This window comes from Muscardinus avellanarius (genome assembly GCF_963383645.1).
Source record: "Muscardinus avellanarius genome assembly, chromosome: 12".
Lineage (NCBI taxonomy): Eukaryota > Metazoa > Chordata > Mammalia > Rodentia > Gliridae > Muscardinus > Muscardinus avellanarius.
The window spans coordinates 102,140,045-102,158,918 of record NC_137798.1 but is presented as its reverse complement, the minus strand read 5'-3'; the positions used below and the strand labels follow the sequence as shown (position 1 = coordinate 102,158,918).

General features: G+C 53.8%; 1 protein-coding gene across 5 annotated transcripts in view; it reads left to right on the top strand.

Moving 5' to 3' along the window:
- The window catches only part of BCL11B (BCL11 transcription factor B), a gene marked incomplete at its 5' end in the record, with an annotated part of 93,160 nt that overhangs the window by 8,613 nt on the left and 65,673 nt on the right, over window positions 1-18,874 (top strand). For 2 of the 5 annotated variants that reach the window (XM_080707372.1, XM_080707370.1), the window contains one exon: window positions 4,451-4,813. The exons of 1 other annotated variant lie outside the window; for it this stretch is intronic. In XM_080707372.1, the coding sequence (XP_080563498.1) occupies window positions 4,451-4,813 (363 nt within the window). Of the gene's footprint in view, window positions 1-4,447; window positions 4,814-18,874 lie in introns of all 5 variants that reach the window. 2 more of the 5 variants (XM_080707371.1, XM_080707369.1) reach the window with 1 other exon arrangement.

Sequence of the window (18,874 nt, the reverse complement as noted above, 5' to 3'; positions counted from 1 at the left end):
CTGGCCAGGTAAGCCCTTGCTGAGGCCTTGGGGCTGCGGGGGGCTTGACGGGGGCTTGGCTGGGCCCTTGTTAACTAGTCTTGCCATTTCTGTCTTCTGCCCCAAGACCCTCCCCAGCAGAGCCGAGACATGGGGAAGTCTGTCTTAGGATCCAGTGCTCCCCATCCACTTAACGATGCCCATTATTATTTGTGGAGCCTGATTTCATTGCTTCTAAATGCGTTTACCAGCTGGGAGGAGGCCCAGCCTTGTAAATAAAATGTGGTTTTGTTGTAAAAGAAAATCTGACTCTGTGTGTGTGTGTGTGTGTGTGTGTGTGTGTGTGTGTGTGTATAAATATATATTTGTCGATGCGCTTTAGGACTTAACATTTCAGAACTCCTGAAGCCCTCCAATATCTGACATTTGAGCCGGTGCCTGATTCCATTCATTTTTTCTCTTAATGAGCCTGCACGTCGTAGACTGCTGTGCTTTACCCAGCCCTGGGTAGATTGTGATCCGTGGGGTTTTGCAGGGCTGCCTGCCACTTGGGGACCTTTCATGGAAGAACCTCTCCTTTCAGAAGAAGACCTTATTTTTATTTATTTACTTATTTATTTATTTTGGTGGTACTGGGGGTGGAACCCAGAGGCTCTCTACCTCCGGATTATACTCCCAGACCCATTTTATATTTTATTTGGAAACAGGGTTTCACTAAGTTGCCGAGAGCCTCGCTAAGTAGCTGAGGCTGGTTTTGAACCTGTGCGATCCTCCTGTCTCAGCCTCCCAAGCGCGGCCACCACACCTGTCTCAGCCTCCCAAGTGTGCCACCACGCCTGGCTCAGAAGACCTTATTTTTAAAGGCCAGACTCTGCTGGGGCTTGTGGGGTTGGGGATTTTAAGGGTGTTGCTTTTATCTGTCCCTTTCTTCCTTGGTGCTTTCTTTTCTGCCTGCTAGGGCAGAGCAGTGTGACTCGGATGTCCGCGGGACAGAGGAAGAGGACTCCCGGGGACCAGGCCTGTCCCTGGCTCTTCTCAGGGCTTGGCCTATGGCTCCCTCCCTCTTTTTATTTATTTCATTATAGATACAGTTCTAAAAGGAACACACGCACGCGCGTACACACACACACACACACACACACACACACACACACACACCTACACGCCCAGCCCGGTATCTGCCTACCAGCGGAAATAAAACCACAGTCTTTGGGGTGTCTAAAGGCCCGAGCCTGGGCTCCAGGCCTCTGGCTGCTTCAGCCACCGCTTTGACCCAGAAGTGGGGTGGCTTGGGGCTCGGGGGACCCTGCCTCCCAAGTGCTAGGGGCAGCCTTGCCAGGTTCCTCCGGAGGTTGTACAGAGTGGGCCAGGGCGCCCAGCCTGGGGGTGCGGAGAGGAAGCCGCAGGCTTTGGAGTTGACAGGGTGAACTTGCTGTCCTCTTAGGCAGTCGTTCTTTCCACGCAGAACGTGGGAGGGGACGGAGACTTCTGACCCCTCTTCCTTCTGACTTCCTTGGAGGCAGTGAGTTGGGTCCTGGTCGGGGAGGTGGAGATGGAGTTGAGAGCTGAGCCTGGAGCCCTGGATAGCGGCGGGGCTGTCTGTGGGATGCTGGCGGGGCTCAGGTCCCAAGGTTGGTTGGCTGCAGAGCGGACCTGCAGGAATCCAAGAGCTGTACAGTCAACGGCGAGACCTTCAAACTCAGTTACTGGGGCTCACAGGGCATTCTGCACGAAGAAAGTGAAAGCCAGAGACTGCCAGAGAAAGGGAAGAATACCAGATGTGACCAAAAGAGAGAGAGAGAAAGAGAGACAGAGGGGAAGTGCTGGCACACAGTCTTGACTAGAGAGGGCCAGGGAGGGTCGCTTACCAACAGGGCCTCCGTGACCTTTGCTAATTTTTAAACAAATCTGTGTGCCTTTTGAATGAGAAAATTAGTTGGAAATTGCATAGCTTAAGACTTCCTAGTAGAGAGGAGAGAGGTGCTCGTGCTTCCTAGGAATAAAGAAAAAAATTTAAGAAGTCAACGGAAGACTCAATTAAGAGACAAAAATGAACCTCCTGGCACCGAGGGAGGAGGACCGAGTCGGTAATGTGGATGTGTCGTTGCTGTTTTTATCAGATGTGCTGGGGAGGAGGCGGCAGCGTGCCAGGCCTGCTCAGGGGTGGTATTTAAAACGGCACCGCACCGGGCACTGCACCTCGGCCCGGGTTTGTTTGAATTCTCAATTTCATTTTGTCCCTTTTTTTTTTTTTTTTTTTTGCTTTTCAGCTCATTTCCTTTGTACCTTTTTTTTTTTTTTTTTTTTAGCAAACCAATATTTTGACATCCTCCTCCCATTTATTAGCACTCCTTTTCTAGAAATGGCGCACAATACATCCTTATATTTCTAAAGAACTGTTTTCACAGCCCTCTCCTTTGGCTCTGAAATTATGTATATGTAATTGGTAATTAAAGGTGCGAGCTTTTCAATATAAACAGTATTGCTCAATGTTAGATCATTAAAGGGAAAAGAGGCACCGAATAATTACCTTTTACGTTCTGACAAACCGTTCACGGGAACCCAGCCTCTCGGTGGAAGCACTGTTCAGCGGGAAGGTTGTGATTACATTTTAACCAGAGCAAAGCATCTTTTCATAAAATAAATTGGTAAATTAATTATGTAGCATTGTCTTCAAACTCCTTTTTAAGTAAACTCCGATTTCTTTTTCAAGTGTAATTAATGGTTTCCGGGACGGGCTTGGGGAAGGCTGTTCCTTTACCTTGTCGGCTTGTTTGTTGGAGATCTGCAGCCGGCAGATTTCGGATTTCCTTGTCTGCGGGGTGTTTTTGTACTGCCACATTGCAGAGGCCTTTTCGGCGTTTAACTCATCGAGGGCCCTGTCTCCTTTCCCGTAAGCACAGGCAGGATCTCAGAGTGGAATTTCCCTTCCCGGCGATACCTGCTTTCTCTACCTATCCACACACGGCTCCTGTGTGCACAGCCTACGTCACGAGCTGTGCGTTCCCGACTGGAGTTAGTTTTGCTCCCGGACTCGGCTAGGCCCCGAGTGAGCCTGTGTTCAGAAAACACAGAACGGGGATCTATAGGGAGGGGAAGATGCCACAGGATTTTTTCCTTAAATTATCTGTTCTTTGGCTCCGGCTCGCCAGTAACTTCTGCCACGGAATGTATTTTCTTCCTCTTCATTTCTTCTGCCTGTTCTTTGTGGTTTTCATTATCCTTTCCTAAATACCATGCAGCTTAAAATGTACCTGCCGCCCCGGGTTGCAGATCTCTGGTGGCCCCTGGCTTCTTGAAGACCCCGCTGCTTGTGCCTTCTGTTTGACGACTGACATCTGCTTTCCAAAAAATTCCGAGAGCCCGGTGTGCCCAGCCCCCCGGGGAACGTGAACCCCCCCCCCATGCTGTCCACTGGCCCTTTATTTATGACACTTTGGGCTTGGGAGTTTTCCTGTGCTCCCTTGAGGGAGGTGGCCGATGTTTGAGACACTTATTAGCTTCAGAAGGTTTGGGTCCCCTGTGCTCCCTCCGAAACAATACCACACTAAAGAAATAAGTAGAAAGGGCTAGGAAAAGTGGTGGGAGGCCGAAGAATTCTTGTTGTTTTTTTTTTTTTTCTTCTTCTGGGAATGAGAATAAATTGAGAATAAAACCAATCAACAAAGGGTAGTGGGGGGCAGTCATGAGTGTTGGGAAAGGTACAAAAAATACCCCCCAAAACTGGAAGTCTGACCAGGAGCTCGGGGTCGGCTGCAGGGCCAGGCCCGTCTCTCACGTGTCACTTCCTGAGCACGTGGAAGGACGGGGCCCTCCGACGCCCGTCTGGTTTCTGTTTTCTAGTTTGGTGCGAGGCCAGGGCTCAGGTGGAGGAATGTGAGTAGGATGTGCATGAATGGGGAGGACACAGGCATGAAGGAAGCGCCGGGGAAGGCAGGGTTGGCAGCTCCAGCCCGAGCAGGGTGACTTGGGGCGGGTACTGCTGGTTCTCAGCCCTGGCCACCCATCACGGTCACCTGGGGGCTCTCTTAAAAAAAAGTGCTGAGGTTTGGTTCCTGGTATAATGGATCTGGGCCGCTGCTGCCTGGGCAGCGGGATATTTCAAACTCCCCCAGGTGGTGCTTGGGTCCCTGGAGGTTGGCGAGGATCCCGTCCCAGCAGCTGGGGCACGTGTGATGGGCACATTGTACACACGTGTGTCCTGATGTTAGGCTGGGGAGAAATGGGCTGAAAATACACTAGGAAGCGTTAAGGCCAGCTCTCCCCAAGGGCTGAGCCCCGGGAGCTGTGGTGTGGCCCCAGAGTTCTAGTGCACCCTCTGCCAGGACGGGAGGGCGCACTGAGCCTGCAGCCCGCAGCAGATGGGCCTGCTTGGTGGGGAAGGGGTAGAGAGTGCGCCGGGTGCTTTTGACGGCCTAAGCCCATCTCTGTCTTCTCTGCCCCTCCCCTGTCTCCTTTCTGTCTCCAGCAGAGGCTGAGCATGTGGAGGCTGCCGTCCTCGAGGAAGATGAGGGTCTGGAGATAGAGGAGCCGAGCGGCCTGGGGCTGTTGGTGGGTGGCCCCGACCCTGACCTGCTCACCTGTGGCCAGTGTCAGATGAACTTCCCCCTGGGAGACATCCTGGTTTTTATAGAGCACAAGAAAAAACAGTGTGGCGGCAGCCTGGGCGTCTGCTACGACAAAGGCCCAGACAAGGGAAGCCCGCCGCCCTCGCGCTCCGAGCTCAGGAGAGTGTCGGAACCCGTAGAGATCGGCATCCAGGTGACCCCGGATGAAGATGACCACCTGCTCTCGCCCACAAAAGGCATCTGCCCCAAGCAGGAGAACATTGCAGGTACGGAACATTGCGCTCACCTGGTCGCTGCCGAAGCCACCTCCCGGGCCCCCGCCCTTGGTCTGAGAGTGCAGGAGCTTCCAGGATGGCCTCTGGGCCACTGCCTGGCTACCCTTTCTGAGGTCCCACATCCTGGTGACCCCTGGAGGAGGCCCTGCTGGCTTACGCGGCGTGCTTTGCTTTTGGTGAGGGACTCTGTCGGGGCCCGATGCAGAGGTGGCTGGGAGCACCGGCTGGAAGCTGGGGAGGTGGCGTGGCGTCTCCTTGCTGGTGATCTTGGCTCAGGCCCTGGCTTTGGCGCCGGGCAGTCTTGGGTGGGAGGCTGTTCGATGCTTGGACGTGTCCTTTCCCCATCTGTGGAGTGGAGCTCAGGAGACCTCTCTTGGTGAGGGCTGAGGAGGCGTTGTGGGTGGTGAGACCTGGTAGGCACCTCCCTCTGGACTCAGTTTCCCATCTGTGAAAAGAAGGCTGAGCCCGCCCTGCCCCGCCCAGCCCCTGACCCTAAGGTCTGGGAAAGGAGTGGGGACTTGCTGGCCATCGGCGTGGCCACTCTGCTGACCTGGACGGCTGGGCTAGCCGCCTGTGGAGCAGGTGTGGGGCCTCCACCTCCTCATCCCATAGGTGTGATCATCAGGGTGGCTGTCCCCCTAGGAGCTGCTGTCTGGTGTTGGCTTTTGGGTTATGCTTCTGAGCCCAGGGTTCTGGCCTGCCTGCATTCCCTAAAGGCGCAGCCTGTCCTGCAGCAAGAAAGACAGAGGTGTCCTCGTAGATGAGGGTTCGAGTCCTGCTGGCTGACATTGGGCTAATTACTTCCTGAGCCCGAGCCTCAGTTTCCCCGTCTGTCGACAAGGTGTGATAGTTCCTGCAGACCTGGTCTAACGACTGAATGGGCAGGGGCTCCATGAAGGCTTTGCCAGTGGAACTTTGCTCTTGGGTGGGGGTCCCCTGGCTCTGCAGTGTGTAAGCGTGTGGCACAGTCCCTGGGCGTGTTGTGCTCACGAGGCTCCCCAGGCTGCTGGAGGGCTGAGCTTCGGATGCTCCCAGCAGGCGAGGCAGATGGGGGTGGCAGGGCCCCCCATCACCCAGGAGGTGGCGGGGTGATTCAGAAAGCCATCCCACCATGTGGCAGCTCTGCCACCCAGGGCCCACCTGCAGAGTCTCGCAGGCACGAGCCGGGCAGCGGGGAGGCCCCTGCGCCCTGCCTGCCCAAGGGTCCCGGTCATGCAGTCTGGCCATGCCCTTCCTAGACACCAAGGGCAGCAGGTGCTTTCTTCGTCAGAACCGAGTGGCCCAAAGAGAAAGGTGCTGGGTACCCGGTCTGTGCTGTCCAGCGCTCGGGGGACAGCTTCCAGCAAGGAATCAACGTGCGGGGTCAGCGCACACAGGCCTTTCAAGAGGGGCCTCTGCCAAGCACACGCGGTCCCCGCTGTTTCAACGCAAACAGGGAGCCTTCCCCCACCCCGGCACACCTGAACCCTCACTTCACACCCAAGGTATTTCCCAGCGAGAGGCTGTAGCTCGCCATGGGGAGGTACCTGTAATCACTAAGTGTGATTTGCTGGAAGGCAGCCTCGCCCTCCCTCCACCTCTGGCTCCTTCCTGCCCCTCCATTTTTCTTTTCCTTTTAGTAGTAGTACTCTAACTGCCCCTGGTATTTTTATTTTATGTGTGACAAGATATTCTGGGCCATTCTGTTCAGTCGCAGGACGAATGGATTTCTCCATTCTAGGAGAAATGTGCAGAATAATCCCTTAGAAGTCTAAAGAGATATGTTTGTTCAAAGCATTTAAAATGTTATTTTAATCAAAGGCACAAAACAGTCTACATGCTGCGTCAGCTGCGACGGCCATTCCGTCTTAGCCGCCGTCCGCTTCCTTTTTAGTCCCCGGTTCCCCGTTTCCCTCCCTACTTTGGAACCAACTTTTCTTCCCTTTCCTTCCCCCCCCCTTTATTTAATAAAAAGGAAAGATTAAAGAATAAAACTTCAGTGGCTCAAATGTATAAAGTAATTTAATATGGTGGGAGCATTAATTATTTTAGCTTAATTGAATTCTGAGGACTGCCGTCTTTGCACTTCTGTAGACAAGCCCTGTTTATTATTTCTCTGTGTAGATTAACAGTAAAGGAAACACAGATAACTTTCAGTTATTTATTGTAAAATAAATGTGTCAATTCATGTGTAAAGCAAGCTGCTCATAGATAATTGAGTCTTTATATTTTAAGAGGGGAACTAGGAATCATGGGTACTTCTCCACCCAGGCGACCGGAAATCCACACAGCTGCCACCCGGGTCCTGGCTCGGATGGACTCGCTGGGTGCCCCGAGCTCCTGCCACCCGCCCGTGGCTCCGACGGGATCCCCTGGCCCCATGCCCTCCCTGGCCTGGCCGCTGGCTGCCCAGCGGTGGCTGTTATTGCAGGGACTGAGCCTCTGGCCGTGGCTGCGCAGCATGGTCCAGTCCGAGGTGAGGTGGCTGTGAGGGCGCCGCCTGTCCCTGTCCCGAAGCCCGCAGCCATCACCAGGCGGGTCCCAGTCTTTCCTTTCTCCCAGGTGCTGCTGGGAGCGAGGGCTCCAGAGATGGATGGGAGGGCTGGCCTGTAATTTTGTGGGATCCCCACCCTTAATTCCCCGGAGTGAGAACCACATTGGAATTTGGCCAGTTATGGCGCCATAGTGTAGAGCTTGTGTGGACCTTGAGCCTGGGAGGGTCATTCTGGAGGCATGAGAGTGGTCACTGCTCTCGTCTCCTCTCCCTCCCTCCTCTTCTCTTTTCTTCTTTTCTTTTCTTTTCTTTTCTTTTTTCTTTTCTTTTTTCTCCTTGCCTGCCTGTCTGCCTGCCTGCCATCTTCCTTCCTTCCTTCCTTCCTTCCTTCCTTCCTTCCTTCCTGGTTTGAGCCCAGGGACTTTCTAACCCTGAGCTACACCCCAGCCCTTTTTACATTTTGTTTCAAAACCCTCACTATGTTGCTGAAGCTGGCCTCCAACCTGCAAACCTCCTCTTAGCCTCCCAAGTGTGTACCACACACCTGCCTCCTGTCTTTTTTTTTTTTTTTTTTTGGTGTGTGTGTGTGTGGTAATGGGGATGAAACCCAGGGGCATTCTACCTCTGAGCTACACCTCCAGCCCTGTTTATTATTATTAATTATTATTATTATTTATTTATTTATTTATTTTGAAACAGTCTCACTGAGTTGAAGAGGGTCTCCCTAAGTAGTTGAGGCTAGTGTGATGAAACATGATCCTTCTGTCTCAGCCTCCAAATGCTGAGATTACAAGTGTGCGCCACCACGCCCTGTTAACTGTCTTGATGATAGAGAAATAGGAAGGTGGAGGGAGGAAGTTGTGTTTTCTGGAGGTCCTTCCTTCCTTCCTTCCTTCCTTCCTTCCTTCCTTCCTTCCTTCGTTGATCAGTTCATTGAACACCTGTGACCCTTCCCCTGCCCTGGGCATCCAGGCTTCTGAGCAGAAGGGCCCTCAGGGAGGGAAGAGGTGTCTCTTGCAGGAACATGGCCCAGGCTGGGCAGCGCAGCCCTGTCCTTGACTCCTTGACAGTTGGTCTGGGGCCCCGCTTGCCAGGATGTGCCTGGGGCAGTGGAGGGCCTGGGCGGCTAGCTTCCAGGCCCAACTGGGAGTGGGGTGAGGGATCCCTGGAGGTCTGACTTTGGTGCGCGTGGCAGCCCTGTAGGTTTTTAGATCCCCTCCTGTGGCTTCTTCCTACCTCTGCTGGGGGCCAGGGGCCAGGGCGGACGGGAGCCCCCTCACCCTGGGAGGGGCAGCGAGGGCAGTTCCTAGACCTGTGAAGGTCTCTGAGGGGTTGAGGGAGGGAGAGGAGGGAGGGAGGTGGGCGTTTGGGCTTTGAAGGCAGAATCGGGGTCCCCAGCGTGTGACGTGGCCTTCTGAGCCTCGGCTTCCTCACCTGCAAGTGGACCTTGTGGTCACTGGGGTACCTGGCATGCGTGGGGTGGACGCGCCGCACACCCGGGTTCTGCTTCCTAGCGTTTGCTGTCCCCAGCTCCGATGTACTTTCTGGTATTGGAGTACCCAGGGTAGGTCTCCCAGGAATTGGGCTCCCTTGCTAGCTTCCGGGAGAAACTTCCAGCAGGTTCTGAGAATTCCACTATCAGAAACGTCAGAACCAGACAGACTCTGGTGGAGGGTCTGCCCACCTCTCCGATCCTTCTCAAGTTACTGTTATGTTATTGTCACCTGGCGACAGCTCTTGCCGGTGGCTCAGCCGGGGACTGGGGGTTGAGGCAGCAGGCCCTCCGTCTCCAGTCTCAGGGTTATTCCTAGAACTCCTGCTTCCCCCACCCCAGGGTGAGGCGCTCTGCTTCTATGGCCTTGAGTTCCTCATCTGCACCCACTTTTCAGTACGCAGAGGGTTAAATGAGACCGGCCGTGGGAAACACCCCCTTGCACAGGGAGGCAACCAACCCAGTTATGGAGACTTCTAGAAAAGACTTCTAGAGACATCCCCCCCACTAGGTTTCCAAGCACCCCGGAAGCTCCAGGCGAGGAGCTTCCGGGGTGCTTGGAAACCTAGCGGGGGGATGTCTCTACGCCATTTCTTCCAGATACCTCCTTGGGATGGCCGTGGGTCGCCCCTGCCCAGTCACTGCTGTGTCTAATTTGCATGCTATCCCCCTTTGATAACCAAAAAGATCAGATAGATAGCATGTTTGCTGTCTGTCTGTCTGTCTATCTATCTATCTGTCTGTCTACCTATCATCTCTGTCATTGTATCTAGTGGTACTGGGGATGGAGCCCAGAGGCATTCTACCTCCAACCTAACACCCCCAGCCTGATGATTTTTTTTTTTTTTTTTTTTTTTGCAGTACCTGGGTTGGAACCCAGGTGCATTCCACCTCTGAGCTACACCCCGGCCCTATTTTTTTTATTTACTGAGTTGCAAAGGGTCCTCACTAAGTAGCTAAGGCTGTCCGTGAACCATGATCCTCCAGTCTCAGCCTCTCTGGAATGCTGGGATTATAAGCATGTGCCACCATGCCCAGCTCTGATGTTATTTCTTATTAGGAAACAAGGTCTCACTAGGTTGCCGAGAGCCTCACTAAGTTGCCAAGGCTGGCTTCGAACCCATGATCCTCCTGAATGTCAGTTTTCTGGAGCAGTACAGAGACAGGCGGCTAGTGACAGGAGGTAACAGATGCCCTGGGCGGGGAGGTGGCAGGCAGCCCCTGCTGGGATGTCCCTGCCTGCTTTGTCTCTGGAACCTGGGTGGAGTCTGGATCTCAGGGCAGGTGGGCAGGTGCCAGGCAGCCTGGAGCTTGTGGGGCCCTGGTGACCCATCGCTGAGCAGGCTTGTGGGAGGAAAGGGCTTCTGATCAGTCCCAGGATTTACACATGCCGCTCTGAAAATGTTTGCTTCAGACTTTTAAAAATAAATAAGTGTGAAAGAAATTATTAGCTTGGCCAGTGGGAGAAACCCAATAAGTTGCTTGTGCTGGAAACGGGAGATAAACCCCACTCACAGGTTGTCTTCAGAAGCGCCTCTGTGATCTGTTTGGAGCTATTTTCCCTCCACATTAAGATTAGTTAAATCCATGTGTGTCGTGGCGTGGATGATCTCTTTTTTATTATTAAATCATGACAGCTAATTATTACTTGTCTGCGCTGAGGAGTACCATGGGCGTCTGTCTGCGGGACCTGGGCCTGGCACGGGCTAGGGTGGGTGTTGGCAGGCTGGCCTCGGGGCTCAGGCAGGGTGGCAGGTGGCGTGGAAGAGGGGTGCTGCCCGCAAAGAGGGGTGCTACCCGGTAGCGCACCCTCTGCTAGGCAAGTTTCTTGGGTTATCTCATTTTCTTTTTCAACTTGGAAATAGATATTTCTAATCCCACTGTGAGTTTGGGTTCAGAAAGCTTAAGGCTCTTGCCCAGCAAAGGGATGCTGGAGGTGGTCAATGTGGCTTCATCGGTTTGGGGCCAGGAATTCTAACTACCTCTCTGGAAGAGCCAGGGGCGGCTGGCACTACCTCCAGACCCCACCTGGAGTGGCGTGAAGCCCAAAGCACGGCCTGTGTGGACACAGCCAGGAGCCCCCGGCCCCCACACCTTCCCACAGGTCGAGGTGTCCTCACAGATGTCCTTGTATTGGGTGAAGGTTTTTTTTTTTTTTTTTGGTGGTGGTACTGGGGTGGAACCCAGAGGCTTTCTACTTCCGGGCTATACTCCCAGACCCATTTTATATTTTATTTGGAAACAGGGTCTCACTAAGTTGCTGAGAGCCTCACTAAGTAGCTGAGGCTGGCTTCGAACCTGTGCGATCCTCCTGTTTCAGCCTCCTAAGCGCAGGGATTATAAGCGTGCGCCACCACGCCTGGCTGGGTGAAGGTTTTGGAGAGGCAGGTGTCAGCAAAGAAAGCGATAAAAACTGAATTCATATAAGGAAGGCCTTGGATGGAATTTTTTTTTTGCATGCATGCATTCAAATTATTAGTTTTATTTTGTGGAATCTGGGGATTGACAGCCAGTAGCTGTTCTTCTCCAGTCTTATCCAGTCTTAGTTTCCTATAAAGCAAAGGTTGTCTTTATCTCCAGGCTTGCTCTAAGGTCTGATTTAGCCAATGTATAAGGATAATTGGTCTGTGTGAGCTGTGAGCTGTTGTTAATGATAGAGAAACCGGGTGCGGTGCCACACTTCTGTAATCCCAGTACCTGGGAGGCTGAGACAGGAGGATCATGGGTTTGAGGCCAGCCTCAGCAACGTAATGAGACCCTCAGCAACCTAGTGAGACCCTGTTTCAAAATAAGAAAATAAAAAAGGGCTGGGGGTGTAGCTTGGCAGTAAAATGCCTCTGGGTTCAATCTCTAGCACCAAAATAGTAATAACAACAACAGCAATAATAATTGATTGCCACTGAACCAGGTGTGGTGACGCACTCTTGTAATCCCCGCGCTTGGGAGGCTGAGACAGGAGGATCGCACGGGTTCGAAGCCAGCCTCAGCTACTTAGTGAGGCTCTCAGCAACTTAGTGACACCCTGTTTCCAAATAAAATATAAAATAGGTCTGGGAGTATAGCCCCCGGAGATAGAAAGCCCCTGGGTTCCACCCCTAGAACCACCAAAAAATAAAAAATCAAATCAAATAATTGAGAGCCACTGGTAGAATCCAAAGCAGGTTCTGGATCTAAGCTGCAAGGATCTGCCCACCAGCCCTCCCATCCTTAGCTGTCTGACTTGCCGAGCTCTTTGCCAGAGAGGCTGCCTCGCCATGGGGCGCAGGCGGGTGTCTGTCTACCTGGGGGTGCCCCAGGGTCCTCCTTGCAGTGGGGCTGAGCAGCGCCTGCTTTGCTGGCCACCACGAGGCCAGGGGGAGCCAGGCTGCCATGCGCGTCCCCAGTGACGCCGCGTGCCTTCAGCACCGAGCCGTAGTAAGAAATTTTGTTGGAGTTAAACAAAAGAAATACTGATCTGCTGGAAGGGCTCTCATTTGTTCTTCCCTCTTGGGCGCGGGGCGTGGCGCACTGACGTACACAGGTGGTTCTGAGTTCCAGCGGCCATCCAGGGGACATGAAGGGGCCGGGCGCCGGGGTGGGAGCGGAAGCAAGGTTCAGCCTCAGTTAGGATTACTGTTAGGTCTTTCGTTTGACAGTAAACAGTTAGCAGTTGACTTCAGTCTTTTATTAGGCATTGACAGTCTTGTGTTTTGTTCTTGATAACCTTCCTGCCCGACTAATGCACAGCCCCCAGCACTAGAGTCTGAGGCGAGTGGGCTCCATGTTGCTAACCTAAAAGGCAGGCCGGCCGGCTGTCAGCCCTGCGTCCTTCCCGGGAGGGGGGGTCACCTTTGCAAAGGTTAACTGATCGAACCTTCCCTTTGCCCTGAAGGGGCAGCTGCTCATACGAACCCCACTTTACAGAAAAAGAAACAGAAATTCAGAGGCGTTAAGTCACAGAGTGGGGGCCCCAGGTGTCAGCTCCTGGCAGCCACACACCTCGCTGTGGCCACCTGGGGCTGCCCGCGGTCACGTTTCATCCGGTGCCCCCATCCATCCTACATAGATGCTAAATCAGAAGTTACTTTCATTTTGCAGAGGTAGCAATGGAGCCACCCGCCAGCCGGCAGCTCTGTGGTGCCCAGGACCTGGCTTCTGACCTCCCAGGGAGGCGCTGGGTCTTCCTTGGGTCCTCGACACCTCCCCGCAGCCCGGGCCCCGGGATCGTGCAGTCCTGTAACCCGCTCCTTCTGTCTTAGCTCAGCAGCGAGTGGTGTCCACTCCGAGGGTGGTCTCATGCTGGGACGGGGGGATCTAGAGGCGTCTGGCCCGTGTCTGGCTGCACCTGGCGAGGACCGGCCTGTCTGGTCGGAAGTGACTGGGCTGGGGGCAGGCATGGTGGGCTCCTTCTGAGGCCGGCTGGCCTGCCGGGTGCATTGCCAGGCCCTCTCCCTTTCTGGGCCTGTGTTCCTGAGTTGCAGCGTGTCAGGAGCCACCAGTGGCTTCCGAGAGCTGCAGGATTCAGGTGTGTATGTTGTGTGTGTGTGGGGCACAGCTTTCCACCCAGACAGCCCCCACTTAGCTTAACTCAGTGTTTACATGTGGGATTTAGCACGTAAGTTTCCTTGGAAGAATCGTGGCTGACTGTGGAAACCATCGTGAGACAGGACCAGCAGGGTGTTTCTGTCCATGTGGTGAGCTGATCAGCTACACTGGCCAGGGGGGCAGGTATGAATTTTAGCTAAGAGCTCTCTTGGACCCCGACCTGCCCTTAATGTTGCAGCCCCGGGGTTTGGTATTGGTTATTTTTATTTTTATTTTTGTGTGGTACTGGGGATGGAACCCAGGGGCCTTCTACCTCTGGGCTACACTCCTAGACCTATTTTTTATATTTTATTTGGAAACAGGGTCTCACTGTATTGCTGAGAGCCTCACTAAGTAGCTGAGGCTGGCTTCGAACCTGCACCATCCTGTCTCAGCCTCCCAAGTATTGGGATTACAAGCATGCGCCATCAGGCCTGGCTTTTATTTTTATTTTTTATTTTTGGTGGAAAGGATCCTCTGAATTGTTTTATTTTTGCGGCACTGGGGATGGAATTCAGGGGCATTCACAGGCGTGCACCACCATGCCCGGCTCTCTCTGAACGGTTTAAACATCAGGAATAACAAAATCTGGGTGTGATCCTGGTCAGATGCTGCCTGGCGGTGGCTGATGACCTATGGGAGAACCTGGTGGGCAGCGGGCAGCTGGGCCCGCTGAAGAGGGCCGGCTGGAGGAGACAGGCTTTTTTTTTTTTTTAAGTGGATTTTATTTTTAAGTGGGGTTTTCTGGAGCTCTGCTGCTGGTGGGCCAGTTCTGGTCTGGAGGTCTTGGGGGCTGGGAAAGGAGGGGACTGTGCTGAGGGTGGGGGTGGGGTGGGGGCTGAGGAGGAGCCAGGCGGGTCTGGGAAAGGCTCTGCCTGTCGTGCTCAGGCATCGTGGACACTAGGGCCTGGGCTCCTTTGGGTGGAAAAAAAGCCAAAAAAGGTCTTCTGTTGGAGGTGAAGTCATCCCCTTCCCTGCCACTCTGGGTATCCCCTTCCCTGCCACTCTGGGTATGGAGAGAAAGCAGCCCCTCAGATGCAGGGGCCCAGGGCAGGACAAACGCACAGCCCAGGACAGGCTTCTCTGCTAAGCCAAGAATGTTTGATCAGGGCTGGGAGCTTCCGGGTTGTGGTGTGGACACAGACTCAGAGGTGCAGGCCTCCGGGTGTGTGTCCACCCAAGATGCCCGTGTGCACGGAGCCCTGCAGGCTGGGAGTCACAGTGTCCAGATGCGGACCAATGGTGAAGCCCTCAGAGGCCAGGGCAGACCCCCTGCTGCTGGGAGGAGTCACCTCACTCTGAAGTCTTGGGGTGCCTATTTCAGTCTTCAGACCAGGCCTTCTGAGAGTGTGGCCTCCGGGCCAAGGGCTCAGGGTCCTGTCCGGGCTGGGGGCAAAGGGGCTGCCTGTCCTGGACCAAGGGTGGAAGAAGGAGGTCGAACCTTCCAGGATAACGTCCCATCTCCTGCGGATAAAACGGGATAAAACACCTTTGGGTTTGGGGTTGAATACCCGGGAACTAGGAGAACTAAGTTCTCCCTAGAGGCCCCAGCGGGCTCCTTCCCCTCCCACCGTGAGTTCAAAGCTCACCAATTAAGAAACCCAAACACTGCGGTCTTCTCCCTGCATCTCTGGCTTGTAAAACTTTCCTTGCAAACGAGGCGACTTTATTCTTCGGGAACAAGAAGTATGTAATTTTCCTGACCTGGCCTTTGCTTTGGGGAGACAGGGAGAGAGAGAAGGGTGGGAGAGAAGTCGTTTTCATAAACAGACCGGTTGCGAGGCCACAATCGGTCCGCAGTGCCGGCGGCACTGGGGTCTGCAGATGGCCCTGCGGCCAGAGTGCTCATCTAAGGGCAGGAATGGACGTCAATATTCTCAGGACCTTGAGACTCAAACTCTTCTCCCGCTCTGGAGAAATCTGGCATTTTCCCGCTTGCAGCGACATCTGCATCTTTGAAATTGCGCCCCCCCCCCTCCTGTGACCTCTCCCGCCCTCCCCACTACCGAGCCCACCGGGCCTCCTGGAGGGCCAGGCCAGAACTCCCGCCCTGTGCACTGGGGACCTTAGTCCCGGCCTGGGGGGGGGGGCGCACAGTGGGGGTCCGCCAGCGCCCCTCCATCCCGGCCGAGCACACATGGGCATCCCCATCCCGAGGCGGGGGCGCGACCCTGGCCCTTGCCTGGCGGTCCCCGGCGGTCAGCGAGTGTGCCCGGCCTCCCCTGGGCCGACCCCCCCTCCCGCTCTGGACCTGGGGGTCCCGGCCTCGCGCTCGGCCTCTGCCCAGCCCAGGACCCAGTCTCCGCCCTTGGGCCGCCTCCTCCCTGGCCCGCTCCCCCTCCTCCAAAGGCGGGGAAGGCGAGGTGGGGGCGGTGGGGTCCGGCGGGCATCCGCAGCTCTTGTTTTGGGGGCTGGGCGCGCAGCGAATCTGAGCCGCGGGGCACCGGCTCCCGAGGGGGCTGGAATCCAGGTTTCCTCGAGCACTCGGCCCCCCGCCTCGCCAAAGCCCGGCGAGCACGCCCCTGGCCCGGGCTAGTCCCTGCCCCGGCTGGAGCGAGAAGAGGTGGATGGAGGCGGAGACCCAAGGTCAAGGGCTGGAGCCCTGGCCGGGCCCTTTTGTGTGCGGAGGGGCGGAGGGCTGCCCTCCTCCAAGGTCGCCCTCTTCCTTTCTCCCCCCGGGCGCGTGCCCACGAGGGTGACCTTGCCCGGAATGGGAGAAATGCATTTGGAGACCTCTGGGAATTGCCCTTGGCCCCTTCCCCGAGACTGCCCGATTCTGGGGCGCGGGAGCCGGTTGCCTGTTTCCCACCTTGGCCTGACCTTGAAGGAAGGAGCCTCAGAGAGTTCCTTAGGACACTTGGACCATGCCGGGGACACAGGCCTGTCCCCAGTGGATTTCTCTGGAAGCTTATTTCCCGCAGAGGAAGAGAGGCTGCCGCGGCCTTTAGAACTCCTGGGGCAGAGGCTTTGAAAATATGAGAAGTGTTTTTCCCAGTGTGTGGGAATGGAACCCTGCTTTGGAGTAGGACCCAAGGCCGCCTGGAATTCCGGGGAATTAACTCAGTCTTACCGCCAGGCCTCTCCAACCATAAACCCCCAGAGAGAATTGGTATGCAGAGGACGGCCACCTTGTGCTAGGAGCCTCTCTTTAGTTTTTGCTTCTTAAAAATGGATCCTCGGCCAAGCTTGGTGGTGCACGCTGGTAATCCCAGCATTTGGGAGGCCGAGACAGGACGATCGCGATTCGCAGGCAGACTCAGCCACTTAGTGAGGCCCTTTGCAACTCAGTGAGACCCGGTTTCAATATATAAAAAAAAAAAAAAAGATAGGGCTGGGGTGTAGCTCAGAGGTAGAATGCCCCTGAGTTCCATCCCCAGTACTGGGGAAAAAAAAAAAAAAGCCTCCCATGATGGTTTGAAACACACGACCAGGGCAAGGAGCAGGTAGACCTCCCGTGGATCCACTGCAAAGCTCTTAAAAAAAAGCTCTTAAAATACTCCAACGTTTTCCCAAACCTGTTACTCGGGAAATAAAGTGTATGCTGTTTGCCTGTGGCAGGCTGAAAGTTTGCCTCCGTTGTTACAGCAGACCCGTGACTCCTCCATTATCCAGAAATAAATCTGGACTGGGCAGAGAGATTGGCTGTAACAACCGCAAGGCAGTTTTAAACATATGCTATACATACATATTGTGATTTGGGTCTGAAACAGTATATTACACTTTATGAGTTCTCCAGGTACCGCGTAAACCGTGCCCTTCTGCCATTTGGAGTAAGAGCTGATCTTAAAAAAAAGAAAAAATTCCAGATTTAGCTAATTCGGATTTTGAGCAACCAGCCTTTCTAGTGGAGGAGTCTGAAGGTATTTGTCAATCCATTTGTTGAAAGGCCTGTCTGAGAAGATAACCAGTTCAGTCCTGGGGAACTCAGAGCTACTGCCAGCCTTGGACAGGAAGTTTTTCATACCTGCCCGAACTTGCTGGTCGATCTCAGACGTCCATTTATAACAGTTCCAACAAGATAGAATCTGCCTTTGAGTATCTGTAAATATGGATAAAGACCACAATCCGGAGCTCATAATGGGCCAAGGCGACGAGGCAGATCCTCGTGTTTGATGCATATTTATGTGAGTGGATTCCTTTACAGAAAGAAAGATGAAACACTAATTGTGTGTGTGTGTGTGTGTGTGTGTGTGTGTGTGTGTGTGTGTGTAGGGGCTCATCTTAGGTTTCTGCAGGTGTTTAGAGAGATGCACATTTTGGAATTTTCGAGACCAGGCACGTGTGGGGGTAATTGTTCATGTTTTGCTTGGAAGACAGGTAGCCTGCAGTTGACTTCATGGCTATCATACCAAGGAAGGAGGATGATTGATTTATCATGTTGGCTTATCTTTTTTTTTTTTTTTTTTGTGGTACTGGGGTTGGGACCCAGGGGCTTTCTAACTCGGCTACACTCCCAGACCTATTTTATACTTTATTTGGAAACAGGGTTTCACTATCGCTGAGAGCCTCACTAAGTAGCTGAGGCTGGCTTCGAACCCATGCGATCCTCCTGTCTCAGCCTCCCAAGTGCCGGGATTACAAGCGTGCACCACCACGCCCGGCTGTTTCCTTGATGACTGAACAGTGACAAAAATTATGTGTGCTTCTCTTTCTAGGCTTTGGGCAGAGCAGTGGAAAGTTCCTGGGTGGGGGCTGATGCCCCAGGGTGCTGTCCTTGGTGGTCGTGGGGGGTGGCAGCTCTTTTGGTATCTGAGTGGGCAGGATGGGCTGCCTGAGCCCAGTTTTGCCGGGAGCCATGTGTGTCCACAGGCCCAGGTAGATTTACCTTTCTTTGTCCAGGAGCAAGTGGAAAATTTGCTGGGCAGTGGGGACTTTTGTCACCTGATCTTGTTGAAATGGAGCTAGTGGAACTGGTAGCCAAAAGCTTGGGAGGGAACCTCCCCTGGGTATGTTAAGAAATCTAGATCCCCCCCCCCCCCCGTAGAATTTTTTTTTTTTACAAGGGTGGCTTCTGAATCCTACGTAGATGTTTGATAAATATTTGTTGTTGCTGGAACATGGGTCCGGGTCATCTTGGGCCTAAAGCATGAGATTGGAGACGTTGGCCTGCGCCCTGCAATGTTTTTACTTCCTGAACAGTCCAGGGAGAGCCAGTCCCTCTGTTGGCATCGCCATCTGTAAAATGGGAATGTGATATTGTTTACTCTCCTGTCACCGTCCAGATATGAACGCGAACGGGTCACTGGTCGCCATAAGGGAAGCAGTTGATTTCAAAGACATCTTGCAAGTGGAGACTCACTGTTCAGGCTGTGAGGGCGGGGCGACTGATTTGCAAAGGGGAAGCAAAGGGACCCAGTAGCTGCTTGTAGAGAGTGTCATTTTTTTTTTTTTTTTTTGGTAATACTGGGGATGGAACCCAGGGGCATTCTACCTCAGAGCTACACCCCAGCCCTATTTTTTATTTTTATTTTTTATTTTGAAATAGGGCCTCACTTAGTTGCAAAGGGCCTCGCTAAGTAGCTGA